The 20090-nt window shown below is 43.4% G+C and overlaps 1 protein-coding gene across 9 annotated transcripts in view; it reads right to left on the bottom strand.

Annotated features, from left to right (window-relative positions):
* The window catches only part of zdhhc21 (zDHHC palmitoyltransferase 21), a 50894-nt gene that overhangs the window by 17541 nt on the left and 13263 nt on the right, over positions 1 to 20090 (bottom strand). For all 9 annotated transcript variants that reach the window (XM_078395649.1, XM_078395654.1, XM_078395660.1 and 6 more), the window contains one exon: positions 19008 to 19106. In XM_078395649.1, the coding sequence (XP_078251775.1) occupies positions 19008 to 19106 (99 nt within the window). The remainder of the gene's footprint in view (positions 1 to 19007; positions 19107 to 20090) is intronic.

Raw genomic sequence — 20090 nt, 5'->3', positions numbered from 1 at the left:
AATCAGAAACACTAACGTTGCAGTCAGAGCTCTGCTGTGGAGCAAGGGGTTCTATTGGTGAGATGTGGGTCTGACAAAATGTTGGAGGTGAGAACATGTTGACATGGATGAGCTCCAACCTTTGTACAAAACGCAAGCCAAGTTGGGGCTGCATTACTCATTGTATAATATATTGTCCACAGGTTTCCCAATGCAGGAAGCATTTATTGAGACTTGCCTATTAGCCTCCGTTTGCAGCCTCGGTTAACATTCCCACATGATTCCTCCACAGCAGAATGTGGGCATCCCCCACTGCTTAGACCATTATCTGTTTCCTTCAAAATACTATACATCAAGCATCAGTCTTGGAGTTGGTAGTTGTGGTCACGCTCTCATTTCACTCCTGCCATCGAGAACAAGGTATAGGAGTCTGAAAACTAATGTCCAGGTTCAGGAGCAACTTCTTCCCTTCAACCATTGGACTGTTAAATACTACATCCTGCAAATGAACTCTGAACTAGGTCGACGGGAACATTGTTTTTGTCTTTGCACTACTATTGTCTGTTTTTTAATATACATCTATCTATCTATCTATCTATCTATCTATCTATCTATCTATCTATCTATCTATCTATCTATCTATCTATCTATCTATCTATCTATCTATCTATCTATCTATCTATCTATCTATCTATCTATCTATCAATCTATCTATCTATCTATCTATCTATCTATCTATCTATCTATCTATCTATCTATCTATCTATCTATCTCTAAAACTCAGTTTGTTTGTGTGTATGTGTGTACCATACCATAGCCAAAACGGTACACGATAGCGCCCCAATTTTTGGCCCACCCTACTCATCATTCCCCTATGGTGTGAATAAACCCACTTTCGTTACTATTTAAAAACAATTTACCTTATAAATTTTAATAAACCCCCCCCCCCTCCCGGAGGACCAGCGGGAGGACCAGCGCCCGTCCCGGTCTGCCCCGCCCTTCCTCCCATACTGCAGCGCGCCACAGAGGCTCTGGCAGAGGGTCCAACAAGATGGACGTCGCCCGCCGCTCGCAGCAGGAGAAATGCCGCCGAGGTCAGTGCCTTCTCCCTGTACACTCTCGCCCACCCACGGCCCCGGGAGACGCTCCTTGCCCGGCAACGGGTCCATGCCGTCTCCCCCATTCCCCGCCGCAGATTGCAGCCGAGCTGCAGGAGACGCTTCGGCTCCGCAGGAGAAACGGGGCCGACATCTCTGCTTTTCCCCTCTCCCCCCTTGCTGGCACACGGCCACGGGGGAACTTCCTGCCCGACAACGGCTGCACGGTTGGGCCGAGGGGGCGGGAGGGGAGGAGCGGGAGAAGGGGGCTGGGGGGGGGGAGGGAGGGGGGGAGAGAGGGAGGGGGGGAGGATGAGGGGGGAGGGAGAGAGGGGTGGGAGGGGTGAAGGGGAAGGGATGAGGGGGAGGAGTGAAGGGGATGCAGCACCAATGCAGGAGAGGTTTGGACCCAACGGGTCCACTTAGTCTAATATATATATATTGTATGGATGGTCAGCATCGATGTTGTGAACAGAATGGACCTATTTGCACTTTGTATCTCATACAACAGTACCACAAATAAATATACAATAAACAATAATACAACGTTTTGCTGTTTTATTTAATGTCCATAAAACAGCAGCATATAAGAATTTAATTGTTCTCTCCCTGGTGCATATGATAATTAAATACTCTTGAAGAGGTGCCTGCATGAGGGAGCTGCAAATGGAGGCAATGTTTGTGACTGCCAGCAATTCTTGGGAGAGGTTTGTCAGGGCTGCAATAAATCTAGGTGTTGGTGAAGCTGCTTTAGGTTCAGCAATAAACTCTTTGCCCTTTGACAACTCAGATCAACATATCAGCAAGCAATATAATTGGATATATGGGACTAAACTTTTGGCATTGACATGAACTATTGCTACCTTTAGCACCTCCCGTGAGTATACAAGGGAATGCGATCCCTCACAGGGGCAGGAGACCTATCTCGTTTGCCACCTTATACACATGCTTTTAATCGGAAAACTTTGCAGCAGGCTTTCTTGATATTCAGTCAAGTAGTAGAGCAGAAGTTCAATTCGGACATAATTCCCACCACTCTTTCCAGTCACAATGCAACTCTTCAAAAGAGTTACAGGCTGCCTTTAAGCAATGCTATTACTCATGACATTGTGCTCTTTGCCAATGAACTTATTTGACAAGCATTAGCATTAATATAGCTGGTAACAATATGAAAATGAATGGGTGCGTAACTAGACCTGTTCATATCATTACCTCCCGGAGATATTGTACTTTCAGGGATCATCAAGAATCCCCAACATCTCAGTCATACCCCCTTCTCATTGATATCATCAAGCAGAAGGTACAGAAGCCTGAGGTCCTATGCCACAAGGTTCAGGAACAGCTCTGAAGACATACAGGTTTATTGGTTACTTGGCTTCGGTAAAAATTGTAAATTGTCTCCAGTGCATAGGGTAGTGCTAGTGTACGGGGTGATCGCTGGTTGGCATGGACTCGGTGAGCCGAAGGGATTGTTTCCACTCTGTATCTCTAAAGTCTAAAGCTACTTTCCTACAACTATCAGGTTCTTGAATCACCTGCATAACCCTAATCCTACCTTGACAATGGAAAACTATGGACCATCTCTAGCATGACTATGGACTTGTTTTTTCCTCGTGTTTGATGTTTTTCACTTATCTCTTATTTTTTGCAGTCTTCTTTATTTTAAAATTGTATATGCAATTGAAACATAATTTATGCATAATTTATGTATACTTTGTTTTTGTCTGTATGATGTTACTGCAAGCTATATTTATTGTTTATTTATTTGTCAGGATTGTTTGTTTATATTTATTTATTAATCTGTTTTTTTCTCTATAAATACTGAACTTTTTCATGTTTATTACGGGTTTTACGGAGTATTATGTTTACATCTCTGTTCTGCTGCTGCAAGTAAGAATTTCAATGATCCATTTTGGGACAGATGACAATAAAACACTCTTTTAACTCTTGACTTGGTTTTCCAGAGGAACATGTCATTGGATGGTTGTACCACTAGAGGGAGGAGATAAGCAAAAAAACGTGCGACTGCTGTGAGGAAATATAAAATCGCACAGGACATCTCGTGAACGCCTAGATATTTTTCCCCATTTTCACCTAGTCATCTGAAGAAAAGTCATTTTCATCTGAAGAAAACTTCAGATCTGGAAATCTAAAATGAAAAAAAAAGCTGAAAATACTCTGCATCTGAGGGAAGAAAAACAGAGGTAACATTTCAGGCCGAACACCCGTTGTCAGAACTTTTGAGCGACTTTCAGAATTAAGAGGAGAGGTCATTAACCCCTGATTGAGTAGTATTGCAAAAAAAAAATTTAAATCTGTTGCTTAGAACTCCGTACAACGATAATTATTTAAAAAAATAATTATATTGCTCTGGACAGTGGTGCCACTGTTATTAACTTGCAATGACTATGGAAGATTGTATCAATATAATAATATTAATGTAATATAATAATATACAATCTATTATACAATGACGGGCAACAACCACCAGAATGGCAACAGGTATTATTTTAAAGAGAATACAAAAATCATGACTAATGAGATTATATGATTTGGCACCAGGTCACTGCATCTTAGGTTTCATCTGATCACTTTGAACGATTAGTTTAGTTTACTTGAGAGATACATTATGGAAACAGGCTCATCTGCCCACCGAGTCCGCACCGACCAGCGATCCCCACACACTAACACACTATCCTACACACACTAGGGACAATTTACACTTATACCAAGCCAATTTAGCTACATACCAGTATGACATACCTGTACGTAATTGGAGTGTGGGAGGAAACCGAAGATCTTGGAGAGAACCCATGTACAAACTCCGTGCAGACAACACCCGTGGTCGGGATCAAACCTGGGTCTCCAGTGCTGCAAGCGCTGTAAGGCAGCAACTCTACCACTGCGCCACCGTACTGCCCTTTACTTGATTAGAACTTTACATGACATGTCTGCTTGACATGCAGCAATGTAGAAGACATGCTAGTGAAAGAAACTAGATCATATAAAAACAAAAATTTCCTGAGAATGGAAGAGAGGATTACATATCTGTCTTAAAAAAAGTCTTTCACTGAACATGCAGATCAGATCGCTTCCCCTTCAAACATCACTGACAGGCGAGGGCTCAGGATATTGGCCCTTCCACAGGGTCACAAATGAAATGTGCCATGGGTCTTTAGTCAGCATGTGACCCAGACTTCTAATTTTCAGCCAAGAAAACAATAATCACCAAAGAGTAATTCAATATGAATTGATTGAAACAGAAAACGGCACAAAATACCAACAGCATCTCATTTCCAGTCAGAGACCCCTCTTCTTAAATAAGATCCATTGATTCCAAGGTTCTAAAAGGCATCATACACAGTTAATGGTTTCTTGTACAATGCAACAGCACCCCACATCTTTACAGCCTTGTGTCACATTCGTGCAGCATCTCATCTCATCAACCTCAGCTAGCACAGTGACTGCACAAATCTGTCATACATTTTGCAGAAATTCTAATCTCAAACCAAGGTGTGGACTTTCACCATAAATTGTAAGCCCCTGGGGTGTGTTGTAGAACAGAGTACAGTAAACACTTGTAGAACAAGTACAGTAAACACACGTCATAATAGACTTCTTTAGAACAGATTTCGGTTATAGCAGACTGTCAATTTAAGAACACAGGCTCCTTGTTGTACTGCAGACGCTATTAAAATTCACAAGGCATTGAAACTTATAAGCAGTCACTCCAATCAATCCTTACTCGGTTATAGTGAACAATCGGCAACAACAGACGCCACCCCCCCCCTCCCCCCCCCAACCCCCTCAATGGTCCATTATGACAAGGGTTTGCTGTACATGAATCCCTGAAAGTGGCATCATAGGTGGATAGGGTGATGAAGGCAGCTTTTGGTACTCTGCTCTTCATCAGTAATGGCATTGATATTGAGGTTAAGACATTAAGTTGCAATAGCACAAGGCTTGATGTATTGTGTACAGTTTGAGTCACATGGCTATAGGAAAGATGCCATTATGCTGGAAAGAGTGCAGGAAAGTTTTACGAGGATGTTGCCAGGACTAGAGTTATAGAGACAGTTGCACAGGCCAGGACAAAATTCCTTGGACCTGAGCAGGTTGAGGGATGATCTAATGGAGGAGTATAAAATAATGAGGTGCATAGAGAGGGTGAAAGCTTAATCTTCTTTCCAGCGATGAGGAATCAAAAACTTAAGGGCATAGGTTTAAGGTAAAAGGGGAAGGATTTAATAGGAACCTGAGTTGCGATTTTATTACTACAAAGGTTCAAAGGTCTGTTTATTGTCACGTACCAATTAAGGTGCAGTGAAACTCGAATTACCATACAGCCATACGAAAAAAAGGAACAAGACACACAACTACTTAAAAATTAACATAATCATCCACCACAGCGGATTCCCCACATTCCTCACTGTAATGGAAGGCAATAAAATCTATTCTCCTTCCTATTTGTATATCACACGCATGCATAATGAATGTGGTGCCAGAAGTGGAGGTTGAGACAACTTCATAATAAAACATTTAAGGGACATTTGGACAGGTGTATGGATAGGAAAGGTTTAGAGGGTCAAATGCAGGCAAATGGAACGAGTATAGATGGGCATCTTGGTCAGCGTGTTTAAATTGGGCTGAAGGGCCTGCTTTGCTGTTGTAGAATTCTATGACTAACTGTAACAGCAACTCAGTGGTGCAGAGGATAGTGCTGCTACCACAGATCTCAGTTCTCAGTTCTAATCTCAGCTGTGGAGTTTGCATATCCTCTGCATGACTGCACAGATGTTTCCCTGACGCTCCCATCTCCACCCACATCTTAAAGATGTCTGAAGAAAGATCCTGAAGCATTACCTATCTTTGTCTTCCAGAGATGTTGCCTGACTCGCTGAGTTACGGCTGCACTTTGTGTTCCACACAAAATTCCAGCATCAGCAAGTCCTTGTCACGCACACCCACGTGCCCAGACCCGTGCTCCCAGACCCACGCGCCCAGACCCACGCGCCCAGACCCCCGCGCCCAGACCCACGCGCCCAGACCCACGCGCACCTGTTTGGCAGGTTAACTGACAGCTGCAACTAACCCTGAGTGCAGATGGCTGGGAGGAAAAAAGGTGAGGTAGGGGGAGTGAGAATTATTATGCACACGATAGAATATGTTACAAGGTAATAAATGGGGCAGATAGTGGAATTGCTCCAAGAGCCAGCATGGATCCGATGGGCCAAAGAGTCTCCTTCTATGTCATAAGGAAAAATTGGCATAACATAAAAAAACACAGGATGCTATTTATACAATGACCAAGTATCAACTAAATCCAATATAAACCTACCCTGGGGAAAGCTGCAGACATTTATTGCCAGCTAGGTGAAATAAGCCAAATAACAGAGACCACTAATATTCCTTTGCAACCAATGTGAACCAATGATGCTGGGATTAAGTCTGTAACAACCAACGCTAATCTGATGATGGACACAAAAAGCTGGAGTAATTCAACAGGACAGGCAGCATCTCTGGAGAGAAGGAATGGGCGATGTTTCAGGTCGAGACCCTTCTATAGACCCTGCAACTGCAGTTCCTTCTTACACAACTCTAATCTGATTATTTTTTCCCTCCACGAAGTTCAAGTTTTGGAACATTGTTAAAATATACTGATTACATCATTTCATCCGTTAAATACAGATGGCTCACCATCCAAATATAACTCAGCCATTTCCTGAAAACATTATAATTTTAAGTTGTTTCTCTGTTGCTAAGCAACCAGAGGGCCAATTTGTGCGCATCTTCCAAATTCACTCCTTGCATCTAGTCTGAAGAATGGAAAGATTCAGTAAAGGGCTAAAGCCAACTGCAATAACCACCAATCACCAGACAACAGACTTTAGCCTCAGAATTAAAGGACGTTCTTTTAGGAACGAGGTAAGAATTTCTTGAGTCAGAGGGTGGTGAATCTGTGGAATTCTTTCCCACAGAAGGCTGTGGAGGCCAAGTCAGTGAATATATTTAAGACAGATAGATAGATTCTTGATTAGAAAGGGTGTCAGAGGTTATGGGGAGAAGGCAGGAGAAAATGGTTAGGAGGGAGAGATAGATCAGCCATGATTGAATGGCAGAGTAGACTTGATGGGCCGAATGGCCTAATTCTACTCCTATCACATGATCGTATAATAGAGTTGTACAGCACAGAAACAGGCCCTTTGGCCTACCTTGTGAACACCAATCTTTTTACCCATCTACACTAAACCCATTTGCCTGCATTAGGACCACCTACTTCTATGCCTTACATATTTAAATGCTCTTAAACATAGCAATTGTATTTGATTCCACTGTCTCCTCATGCAGTTAATTCCAGATAACAATGACTCTCTGTGACAATTAACCTAACCTTTACAGCAAAGACAGTTTATTACAACACAGGCAACCTCTGTGTTACAGCAACGGAGGTTCACACTTATGGAATTTACAAATAGAAACATAGAAACAGAAAATAGGTGCAGGTGGAGGCCATTTGGCCCTTCGAGCCAGCACTGCCATTCATTGTGATCATGGCTAATCCTGTGCCTGCCTTCTCCCCATATACCTTGATTCCACTAGCCCCTAGAGCTCTATCTAACTCTCTTTTAAATTCATCCAGTGAATTGGCCTCCACTGCCTTCTGTGGCAGAGAATTCCACAAATTCACAACTCTCTGGGTGAAAAGGTTTCTTCTCACCTCAGTTTTAAATAGTCTCCCCTTTATTCTTAAACTGTGGCCACTGGTGCTGGACTCCAACATTGGGAACATTTTTCCTGCATCTGGCTTGTCCAGTTCCGTCATAATTTTATACGTCTCTATAAGATCCCCTCTCATCCATCTAAACTCCAGTGAATACAGGCCCAGTCTTTCTTATCTTTCCTCATATGACAGTCCCGCCACCCCGGGCATTAACCTCGTGAACCTACGCTGCACTGTCTCAATAACAAGGATGTCCTTCCTCAAATTAGGAGATCAAAACTGCACACAATACTCCAGATGTGGTCTCACCAAGGCCCTGTACAACAGCAAAAGTAGGTAGAGAGTGATGACTAACTTGCCTTATCCTGATCATGCTTCTCCTGATTTGGTGCTGATAGAGCAATAAGCTGTAAGAACCAGTGCCAAGTTAACTGGTGATAGGTTTTGCACGTTGCAAATATCCTTCATCATGTCAGATGTAAATTACATTTTAGCTGAGGTTATGGAGACACAAAGTCTGGTGGTGTGTGTGCGTGTTGTTGAAGGGATGGGTGGTGAGGGAGGTTTGCAGGAAAGGGGTAAGAAGGTTGTTGTTATAAAATAGAAGGATATTCAACTCCCTGAGGAATGTTTCACATTCGTATCCTCTTCACCTGAATCAGCAGCTGAATGTCATATTTCACTGAAAAAGGAAAACACAAGAAACTGCAGATGTTGGATTTAGTTTAGTTTTAATTTAGTTTAGGGTGGAAATTAGAGGTTTGCCAAATATCTCACTCCCAAATAAGGGACAAGGTGACGTCAATGCCCCACGTGACCTCACCCAGCTAGTGGCCACGCGCTCCCGCTCCACCAATGGCGGCCGCCCGTGCCGGGAGTCTCTACACAACCTCCGGGCCCACACTGTCTGGGCCCACAGCACCCCCCGGGCCCAACGCGAGACAAGAGCGGTCCCTAACGGGACAAACCATTCTAGCCCAATATACGGGATGTCCTGGCTAACACGGGACAGTTGGCAACCCTAACGGAAACAGGCCCTTCGGCCCACCGAGTCTGTGCCTTCCAGCGATCACCCCATACACTATCACCATCCCACACACTGGGGACAACTTACAATCCCCACCGAAGCCCATCAGCCCACAAACCTGCATGTCTCCAGAGTGTGGGAGGAAACTGGAGCACCCACGCGATCTCGGAGAGAAGGTGAAAACTCCGTAAAGACAGCACCCATAGTCTGGATCGAACCTGGGCCTCTGGCGCTGTGAGGCAGCAATTCTATCCCTTGCCCCAGAGCAAGAGTTTTGAACAAAACCCAAAGTGCTTGAGTAACTCAGTCAATCAGGCAGTCACGCAACATTTGCGGATGGGATTGATAGGTGAAGTTTTCCTGCCTGAAGATCACTGGCAAATATTCTGAGATGCGGAATAAAAATTAACTCGCAAAATTTGTGCCAAATTTTGAATTCAATGCAACTGGCATTTCTTAACATGTGCAGATGATGTGGTTTTGCATTATGGAAAACCACAATACCAACGGTTTTCTGGGAATGCAACCCCTCTGGAAAGCGGGGGTTGTCTGTATAGAATTCTTGTACTTTTTTTATACATAGTCAGAACAAGATGCCAAATTATATATTTAATTTTAGAGATTCCTCTGAAGCCTCAGTGAACAAGTGAACAATTATCACTGGTGCTAACGTTCTGAAGCTAATATTCTAATCTCAGATATTGTAGCTGTAGTTTCTTTTAAGGTTCCTGAATAAGGAGAAGTTGGAAAACAAAAGGGAAATCTGGTGCAGTTGTTATTCCAGACCACTGCCCAGAAACTCCATTAATGTAATGGCTGGCTACAGCCATGGCTGGCTTCAAACTAAAATCCATCCATTTGAACTGGGTAAAATAACCTCCGTCGTCACAGAAGGAAAGCTTAGAACTGATATCAGAGGTGATAATAAACAATCTAAAAAGAAGAATGGAGGCAGAGGGCAAGACGTCATGGCAGAGAACTGTAAACATCGGCATCTGACCTTGAAAGGCAGGTCGTCAACTGTGCGACATCTAAAATTAGGAATATTTACAAGGTCAGAAATATATAAGCATCTTGGAGTATTGCAGGACAAGAGGGAAGTACATGTAAGGAATTGCCGTAACGGAGACAAAGGCATAGACAAATATAACACAGAAACATGCCCTTAGCCCATGTCGACCATTAACTATCATTAACACTAATGTTACATTAAATCTAGTTTTCTTCTCTTATTCTCCGTCATTTTCATCAACTGCCCCCGATTCTTATATGCTAGGAGCAACTAAGAGTGGTCAATTGATATGGTTTAGAAATTGGTTAAAAGATAAAAAGTAGGATCATATCATATGATTGTTACTCAGACTGGATGAATATATACAGAGGTACTCTCCAAAATCAGTAATATATATTCACGATTTCAATGTAGGTGGCAGGACAAAACTTTGGAATCCATATGTGACAGAAGTTCAGGTGTGATGAACAGTGAGATATTTGTATGGAGTGTAAGAGGTCATAGATAGACTTTCAGAATTAGCAGACGAGTGGCGGATAAAACTTTACAGAAAGTAGCATGAAAAGACTAATTTTGGCATAAAGAACCAGGAGAGGCAATATAGTCTGTTTGGCAGCTCTGAAGGGTGTGCAGGAATGGTGGGACCTGGGCACATCTGTGCAGAAACATTTGAGTGAACAATGAGTAAGACACGCGAGATGCTCGGGTTCATAAACAGCGATGCCATTTACAAATGTAGGGATGGCATCATTTCAGTGACATATGTTAGGTCACAGCGAAAGTAATTTACGTAATTCTAATCGCGATATGTTAGCAAGGATGGAAGGTTCTTTGTCGAGAGAAAGATATACTCAAATGATTCCAGAGATGAGAAACTCTAATCACCAAGATCAGACGAGAGAAGCTGGGGAATTTGAGCAAAAGAAAAGTGAGTGGCAATTAAATAGAGGTTGTCAAGATCACAAGAGATTAAATTAAAAAAGCAGCTGTGAAAAAATCAAAGTAACTGCCAAACTGAAATAAAAGCACAATATAATGGAAACACTCAGCTGGGCCATCAGCATCCGTGGAAAGAAAAAGAGGCAATATTTCAGGTCAGAGGTCATTCATCAGTTCAAATCTCCCCCTTGAAATGCTAACTGTTCCTCTTCCCACAGGTGCTGCCTGACCTGCAAAGTTTTAACACAGATACTGATGGAGATTTAAACATGGATGTGGATAATGACTGTATGTGTGGCAGGTACTGCCTGACCTGCGAAGTTTTAACACAGATACTGATGGAGATTTAAACATGGATGTGGATAATGACTGTATGTGTGGCAGGTGGCGCACAGCTTGGCCGCAGACACGGAAAATCACAATGCCAGAACTGGAGTTCTGCTCCAGAGAACTATAATGTATTCTTTTGAAGGAGCTGCCTGCAGACAGGAGGCAGACTAGGCCTGCGGCCTAGCTGGTGGCAATAAAGTGAAAGATGTCAGAGACATGGTCACTTGAAAAGCTGCCAATGTGGGGCTTTGATGTCTAGTCTGGGGTTTCCTGATAACTCGCTTGTGGAGTGTTGTGCCATCCAAAGAGGCACCTAAAATAGGAGAATTCAATATTCATACATTTGGGTTGTAAGCTGCCCAGACAGAATAGGAGATGCTGTTCTTCCAATTTATGTGTGGCCTCACTCTGGCAATGGAGGCAGCCCAGGACAGAAAGGTCAGCATGGGAATAGTAAGTGGAGTTAAAATGGTTAGCAAATGTGAGATCTAGTAAGCCATGGCCGTTTATATGATTCATCTTCCAAGTTAGGACATTTCACTAGATCATACCTACATTTTTTTTTTCCTTGACTATATTTGCCCGGCTCAAGCACAGATCACCAAAGGAATTCACCTTAAATGCATTGCTCCAGATTTTAACTGAATTACTTGATTATCTGCATATATTCACATCCCTCTCCCTGTTAAACAACTCATTAATTTTTCAGAGTTCCCCGACAATTGTCTGCACATTCTTTCCTGATGGAAGTACTAATTTCTGACATTCAGCTTGTTGTAAATGTTTTTGAGTTATACCTAGTAAGTCTTTGTAACATGCAGCGATCTTTGCAATGTTAGTCTGTTTACTGCGTTGTATGAATTATAAATCAAAATTTTCTCCCAAGTGTAATCCGATAACGACCATTTTTGGGACTTTTCACTAAACTCCAGCAAGTCATTTGGACACTACTTAGTATAAATCATACCTGTACCTCTGATGTGATGTGCACATTAGGGCTGAAGCTGCAGCATCATTCTTGTGCATAGTTTCCTCTGGAGCACTGCTCTGCAATTGGGGCATGTCCATGTCGTCAGTTTTTTTTAAGAGATAGCGAACTGTGTTGATTTGTACAGTGCCATAATGGACCAAGTGCAGGAAAATGGAATGAGTATAGAGAAGGACTGATGGATACAGTGCGTTCAAGGGCTTGTTTCAGCATTGTGCGACTCCTCTCCTGCTCTCTGTCCATAAATGTTAGGTTCTGATGCACTCCTCCATCCCGAACAGCCTCAAAATTACAAGGAGTCATGGTTTTTTTTTCCTGGAGTCAAATGTATATTGCCTGTCCATTGGGAGCAAGGGAAAACTTTCAGCAGGCAAACAATGTTCACTGATGCCCTCAGTTGCCTTGCAAAATGCCCATAACACTACATTAAAAGTTGAGGAAGGTAGGTTTAACATATCTGTTATTAAAAGCTATTCCTCAAAATATAAACTGTAGTGCACTCTTTACACTTTAGGAGGTTGTTAAAAATTTGTGAATCCATGTCACAGTTTCTTTGTACCTCCATTCAATTTAACTTTCCTTTCCAAGGCAGCCGGATATTTTTCTGTTAGGTCTTTGGATCAAGATTTGAATCGCCTTCCCACTACTATCATAAAGCATGATCATGCACCAAATTTGTTCTTCCTCCCTTTTTGATGCAAAAGTCAACATTGGCATTCTTCCAATCCTTTGGCACTATTCCCATTTCTCCAAACACCTACTCATACCCAATGCAGTATCTCTTCCTTCACCTCCTTACGTACACATGTGCATGCCATTGGGTCCCATCTTTCTATATGTGTTTGGTTTAATATTTATTTTCATCCTTTCTAATTTAATTATCTTAGGTTGTTTTCCTGTTATTAGCCTCCTAGGGAAATATTAAGGCAATGAACCTGCCCATTTTACCTTTATTATCCTGTACACCAGAGTCGTATTATTATTTTAAATGCTCTGCATTATTTCTTTGCATGCAAAATATTTTATTATTCCTTCCTATATGCGGGCATTTTCATTTGACTTTTCTAAATTTGAAAATTAAATTTTCTTTCCTCTAGTCAATCTCTGGCCATCTTATCTACATTAAAGTTGGCATAAGGACTGATGAAGGACTGCCAGCTTATGCCTGTGCAAAAAGTTGGAAGTTTAAGACACCCAAAGCAAAGTTGTCCATCCTCAATTTCTGATAAGCTGATCACTGATGGTTGAACCCAGCCAACGAACACCCGTAAACATAAGCATTCCCCAGCTGCGCTTCACGATCTCCTAGCGCCCTGGCTAAAAAAAAGTCGCCTGCCGAACTGTTATGAAACAACTGTGATTACAAACACAAGCATAAAGTGATATGCTTTTTATCAAAAATTTACTGAAATCGATTTAATAGTGCTTCTAATTCATATCAATTTCTGATTTTTTAAAGTTTTTAGATTTTAATAACCTTAAAAATTCCATAGCTTTTGGGTGTTCATGAATATTTGTAAATGTCAAGGTCAACCTTTGTAGACGCAAGTATGGGAATTATGGCTTAACGATACGATAGAACTTTAGTTATCCCAGGAGAGAAATTGATCGGCCAACAGTCATTGAACACAAGATACATGAAACATGAAATTAAAATAAGGAGTGGAAAAGATTGGGGATGTGCAACCAGCTCCCACAACAACAGAGAACTCGTAATTTAAATCACTAGATTATTGTCAGATTATCAATATATAATTTCTCGCAATTCCATCAAAATGGACCAAGCAATGAGAGACAATATTCACAAATGATTGTTCAGTTCTTTTTGAATAGATTTAACAAACTTATGGAATGAAAACTATTTAAAAAGATCAATGTTCCTAAATATTTGTCAGCAATTAGTCTTCAAAGAGATATGAACAATATATTCTACATCTTGTGATACTGTAAAATTCTTTCCATATTTAATTCTTCTAACAACAGCCTTCAACCACATCAACGAAAATGGAAAAAAACATGTCAGAAAAAGTGAAGTTTACAACACAAGTTCTGAAGCAGAATTGGAGATCAGGACTGAGCCCAGATCTCTGGAGCAGTCAGGTAGCAGCTCAACTGGATGCATCACGGTACCACACATGGTTATGTTGAGCTAGGTTCTCACAGCAAGGCCAATAGTAAGGCACCGATCAACCTAACTACGTCTCAGGAATGGTAAGGAAAAACAGAAGGAGGCAGAGGTCAGGACTATCATTATCCATCCACCATACCCGGGATTGCAAAACCAACTGCAAAAGTAGTCCAACAACATGCCTAGAAGCAATTTTAACAATCTTATCCAGCGGGACATTGAATTAAGGTAGACACAAAAAGATGGAGTGATTCAGCGGGACAGGCAGCATCTTTGGAGAGAAAGAATGGGTGACGTTTCAATCTGAAGAAGGGTCTCGACCCGAAACGTCGCCCATTCCTTCTCTCTAGAGATGCTGCCTGTCCCACTGAGTTACTCCAGCTTTTTGTGTCTATCTTCGATTTAAACCAGCATCTGCAAGCAGTTCCTTCTTACACACTGGACATTGAATTAAACTGACTCCAAAGAGTGATACACAGAGAAACAGGTTCTATGCTCCAGTGAGTTTGTACTAACCATCTCCCGCCTATTCAACACATGACATTTTGTTCTCCCGAAATTTTCATCAATTCCCTGAGATTCCACCAGCCATCTACAGTAGCCAATTAATCTACGAACCTGCATGTCTTTGGGATGTGTGAGGAAACCAGAGCACCTGATGGAAACCCATATAGTCACAGGGAAAACATCATTCCCATCAAATCACCCCAGATTCTACAACTACCAACACACGAGGGACAATTTACAGTGGCCAATTAAACTACCACCCACGTGCCATGTGAAATATCAAAGGAAACTAGAGTACCCAGAAGAAACCAACACTGCCACAGGGAGAATGTGCTAACTACACGCAGACAGCACCCAACGTCATGATTGAACCTGGGTTGCTGGAGAAGTGACTCTACCAGCTGCACTACACTGCTGCTTGTGCTGGGCAGAGATTCACTGGTCGGCTGGGAACCAGATCCCCATAGGAGACTGAGCCTGGTGTTACATTAAAGCAGCAGCAGCACGCTCCGCAAGTGGGTGACTAGTGAACTCGCGCAGCTCACCGCTCATCAGAGGACAGGCGGCACGGTGGCGCAGCGGTAGAGTTGCTGCCTTACAGCGAATGCAGCGCCTGAGACTCAGGTTCGATCTTGACTACAGGCGCCATCTGTATGGAGTTTGTATGTTCTCCCCGTGACCTGCGTGGGTTTTCTCCGAGATCTTCGGTTTCCTCCCACACTCCAAAGACGTACAGGTATGTAGGTTAATTGGCTGGGCAAACTTAAAAATTGTCCCTAATGTGTGTAGGATAGTATTAATGTGCGGGGATCGCTGGGCGGCGCGGACCCGGTGGGCCGAAGGGCCTGTTTCCGCGCTGTATCTCTAAATCTAAAAAAAATCTAAGGACTCGCCTCGCCATTAAACCGTCCTTCCACACACATCTTTACATTGGATACCACGCATGTTCTCCATCTTGCCATCCTTTGAAAGACTGAAAACATCATCCAGGTTGTTTAACCAAAAGAAAATGGTGAATCATCCCACAGACAAAGTAAAGATGTAGAACTACAGGTAGCTCTACTATTAAACAACAGATGCATTCCCAAAAAAACGCGAGCTATAGAAAGTCATGTTGTAAAAACAACTGTGCAAACGGGGAAAATTGGGTTAGGGGCGAGAGCATTTCAAACTCGCTAAAGCAAAGTTATTTTTCCCCGCAGGATTTTCAAAAATAAGATTTTATTTAAATAGATGCAAGTTTATTTTTGGTATTGCAAGCTAAAAATACACCAGGCTCTGTTACATTGTTCAGAATATTATTGCACCAGAGTCAATAGAAGCAAATGCTTGGCAATTTCAATAACCACCAGTGGGGACACAAGAAACTGTAGATGCTGGAATCTTGAGTACAAATAACAAACTACTGGAGGAACTCTGCAGGTCAAGCAGGATCTAAGGGTGTGCATACACAATCAACATTTCAGGTCGATAACAGGATCAGGATAAACAGTGGACATGGGAGAGAATCAATATAAAGAAGTGAGCCAGAAGGGTGAGCAGGGGCTTATATTCGATAAGCGGATCCAGTTGATGATGGGCAGATGAAGCCAGATGTTGGAGGGGGAGGGTGGAGTTAGGTAGCAGTGGTTGGGGATGATAGATAGTTCATGAGTTCATGTCACAGGTGCAGTAGTAGGTCAAGTGGCCCATCGAGCTTACTCTGCCATTTAATCAACCCTCTCAACCCCATTCTTCCTTCTACCCGTAACCCTTGATACCCTTACCAATCAAATATATATCAAAAATACCCAATGACTTGGCCTCTGCAGCCATCTGTGGCAGTGAATTCCACAGATTCATCACCCTCTGACTAAAGAAATTCCTCCTCATCTCCTTTCCAAAGATATGTTATTTTATTCTGAGGCTATGCCCTCTAGTTCTAGACTCTCCTACCAGTGGAAACATCCTCTCTACATCCACTCTATTCAAGCCTTTCACTTTTCGGTAAGTTTCAATGAGGTCCCTTCCTTCTATTTTTCTAAACTCCAGCGAGTACCGGTCCAGTGCTGAAAAACGCTCATCACATGTTAACTCTGTCATTCCGTTGGACCCTCTCCAGAGCCAGCACATCCGGATCTTTAGTCAGAGGGTGGTGAATCTGTGGAATTCATTGCCTCAGACGGCTGTGGAGGCCGCCAGTGGATATTTTTAAGGTGGAGATTGATAGGTTGGCGGGTGTCAGGGATTATGGGGAGAAGGAAGGAGAATGGGGTTGAGAGGGAAAGATAGATCAGCCATGATTGAATGATGGAGTAGACTTGATGGGCCAAATAGCCTAATTCTGCTCCTATAACGTATGAACTTAAAAGGGGTCCATCTGGCTGTATTTCAAGTGTGGAAAAAGATCATGGTCGATCCTGAACTGCAGCTGTTATGAAGATTTTGGACACGCTGACTCCAGGCTTAAGTCAGGCAACCCTTTCTGGTCATACGTTCATAAAAAACTGCTTGCTTGGAAGGTGCTGGCATAGAATCTGATCTATAGCATCAGAAGCCAACAAAAGTTAGATTGAGGCCCAGCTACTGGGTTTCCACGTTTCCACCTGCAATTTTAAAAATGGACTGCGTTCAATAAAATTTGTTCCAGCCAGAGTGCAGGTCTATTGAAGAAATAGGACATCACAGACTCTCTGAGATTTATACATGATGCAGCTTGTGTGAGGCATTGCAAGCCCCTACCCACTCTCATGGGGGACTGAAACAATCCAGTCAGCCTGCCATCAATTGAAACTCATCAACTCGTTACCACTCTCAGGGAACATCAATACTCGTCGTTTCCACCATTGCCCACCTCTGAACATTGTGCCGCGTGTGGCTGAAGCACCCAGAGGGCTGCAGCTTACAGGGGGAAGCCACTGCGCTGTTCCCCCATGGACAAACGCAACCTGGTGGACTGAGGCCTGTAGGGGGTAGTTCCCCTGCTCAGAGGACCGGCGGATAACGGCCTGGAAGGGGTAGCTCGGCGAGCCGGTCCCTGCTTGTCCCCTGATGACCAGAGACCAAGAGGATGGAGCCAGTGATGAGGTCGGACACAATGGCGAGGTTGGAGACCGACCGGTAGGAGGAGAGGGAACCGAGGTCTGGCCCACCGCGCCCTTGAGCTTGGCTGTGGGAGGCGCTCCCGGGAAACAAAGGTGGACGGGTGAGGACTTGGACATCAGTTCACTAGTTGATTCAGACGTCCAAGGAAGACAATGGCTGGAGACCCCACTAGCAGTCTGGGGCTTGCCTGGAACGGGGAAAGGTAATAACAACTAAAGCGCGTAAAATGGCGACAAAACTTAACACCTCTTGCATGTTATGATCGGTGGACTATTGCTGAACACTTGCTAATCGCGGATGTGCTTGGTAGACTGGAAACTAAACTGGAGTAGCCAAATGCACAATGCAGTTACAAGAGCAGAACTGAGGCTAGGAATCCTGCGGCAAATAACTCATCCACCAACTTCCCAAGGCCTGCCCACCATCTATAAGGCTCATATTCACAAAATGCTGGAGTAACTCAGCAGGTCAGGCAGCATCTCAGGAGAGAAGGAATGGGTGACGTTTCGGGTCGAGACCCTTCTTCAGACTGAAGAAGTCAGTCTCAGGCTCAAGTCAGCAGTGTGATGGAACTTTCTCCACTTGTCTGGATGAGTGCAGCTTTAGCGACATGCAACTTAACTACACCACACTGCAGCTCACCTCATGCATAGCCATTCACTCATTCCACCACTGAGCTGCAGACAGCAGCACTTTGTACCATCTACAAGATGCCCTGAAGCAACTCCATAAGAATCCTTAGACAGCACCTTCCAAACCCACGGTAATTGACAAAAATAGCGTAGACAGAATCTTTTTTCCCCAGGGTGGTAATGTCAAAGACTACTTCACCACTGCATATGGCAGATGATCATATTAGATTTAGCTTTGTAGTTTTCACAACTAACCTTGTCAGAATTCACCAGATGAAACAGAATTCCATTGCCGTGCTGTCAAATGTCAAATGAAAAGGGAAATACTAAACCATCGAAGCAATTAGCTGTTATTGTAACTTAAAACAGAGGCAGAGCAGCACTGCGAATCACACAAAAGCAACGTGTATTTAATTTGAACCAAAATATTGGCCGGGGTTATGGCACATTGTACAGTATGTGCTTAATGAACGGCATTGATAGAGTCAGAGTTATTCAGCTCAGAATCACTTCAGCCCAACTCATCCATGCTGACACGGCAGAACCTACACGAAGGGCCATACCTGAATATGGTATTTCTGGGTCTTGTTGCAGTCTCCCTGGATCGGCGATGGAGGCTCTCATCAGAGATGCAACACAGAAAAATGACACCAAGTAATACGCTGAAAAGATAGAGACATTCGTTTTGAACTTATTTCAGTTAAAATGCCATTATCTTTTATTTTAAAAGTCAGCTTTCAGCTTATTGCATGCTTCTATTAAATGCAGCTCTTGCCACTGAGTCATCATCTTTCTTTTTCAGTAAAGATCCAAAAGCCACTCCAATGCCAGTTACTATTCACCGTTATTTGTTTTCAATCTGTTTTTTTTTTTTACAGGTGTGCCCTCGAGGTTTGTTAATTTACCAACATTCTCGGGACAGTTCCAGTACCAGGTTCATCAAGATCATTAATTATCTCCCACATTCTGTCTAGCATTGTGACCATTAAACACGGTGTACAAATAGGAACATGCAGATCAATTGAGGCCTTCCTGAGGCGCTGCACAGTGGAGGCCACCCAGAGGTGCCGCGGTGCCCACCCGGAAGGCTCATTGGTTGGCGGGACTTCACCCAAAGGCTGGGTCAACGGGGCTGGGTACCCACCCGTTTGGGCCTCCCCAAAGACTCGTCGCTCAGTGGGACCGAGAACCTACCCTCGGCTCGTCGGTGGGCAGGACCGGGAACCCACGAAGTCTCATCGGACAGGGTAACTGGGAGGGAGCTGGTTATGTCCGGTGCTAGGAACAAGGGCCAGTAAGGAGGGTGAACCAGGGTAATGCCTCCAGCGCCTTCAAGGACGGCTGCAGGAGGTGCCCTCGGGTCGCAAGGATGGCCGGATGGGGAGAGGAGAGGGACGTCCGTTCGCGGGAACTGTTCCAGTACATTGAGCGCGCGGGCCGCCCGGACTTTGAATAATGCCACCAACAATGGCGGCGCCAGCGTCTGTGATATATGCAAAAATAACTTCACTGTGCAGTTGCATGTGACAAATAAAGCACTATTGAACCATTGAGTCAGTGCTGGCAACTATCCAGAAATCAAATAGTTGCAAAGTAAAAGGCTTACTCCGTCACTTGTAATTATGTCTTTGATAAATAATTTAGCA

The sequence above is a fragment of the Rhinoraja longicauda genome, chromosome 3 (genome assembly GCF_053455715.1).
Source record: "Rhinoraja longicauda isolate Sanriku21f chromosome 3, sRhiLon1.1, whole genome shotgun sequence".
Classification (NCBI taxonomy): Eukaryota; Metazoa; Chordata; class Chondrichthyes; order Rajiformes; family Arhynchobatidae; genus Rhinoraja; species Rhinoraja longicauda.
The sequence above is the reverse complement of the archived record's forward strand: the minus strand, read 5'-3'. Positions and strand labels throughout refer to the sequence as shown.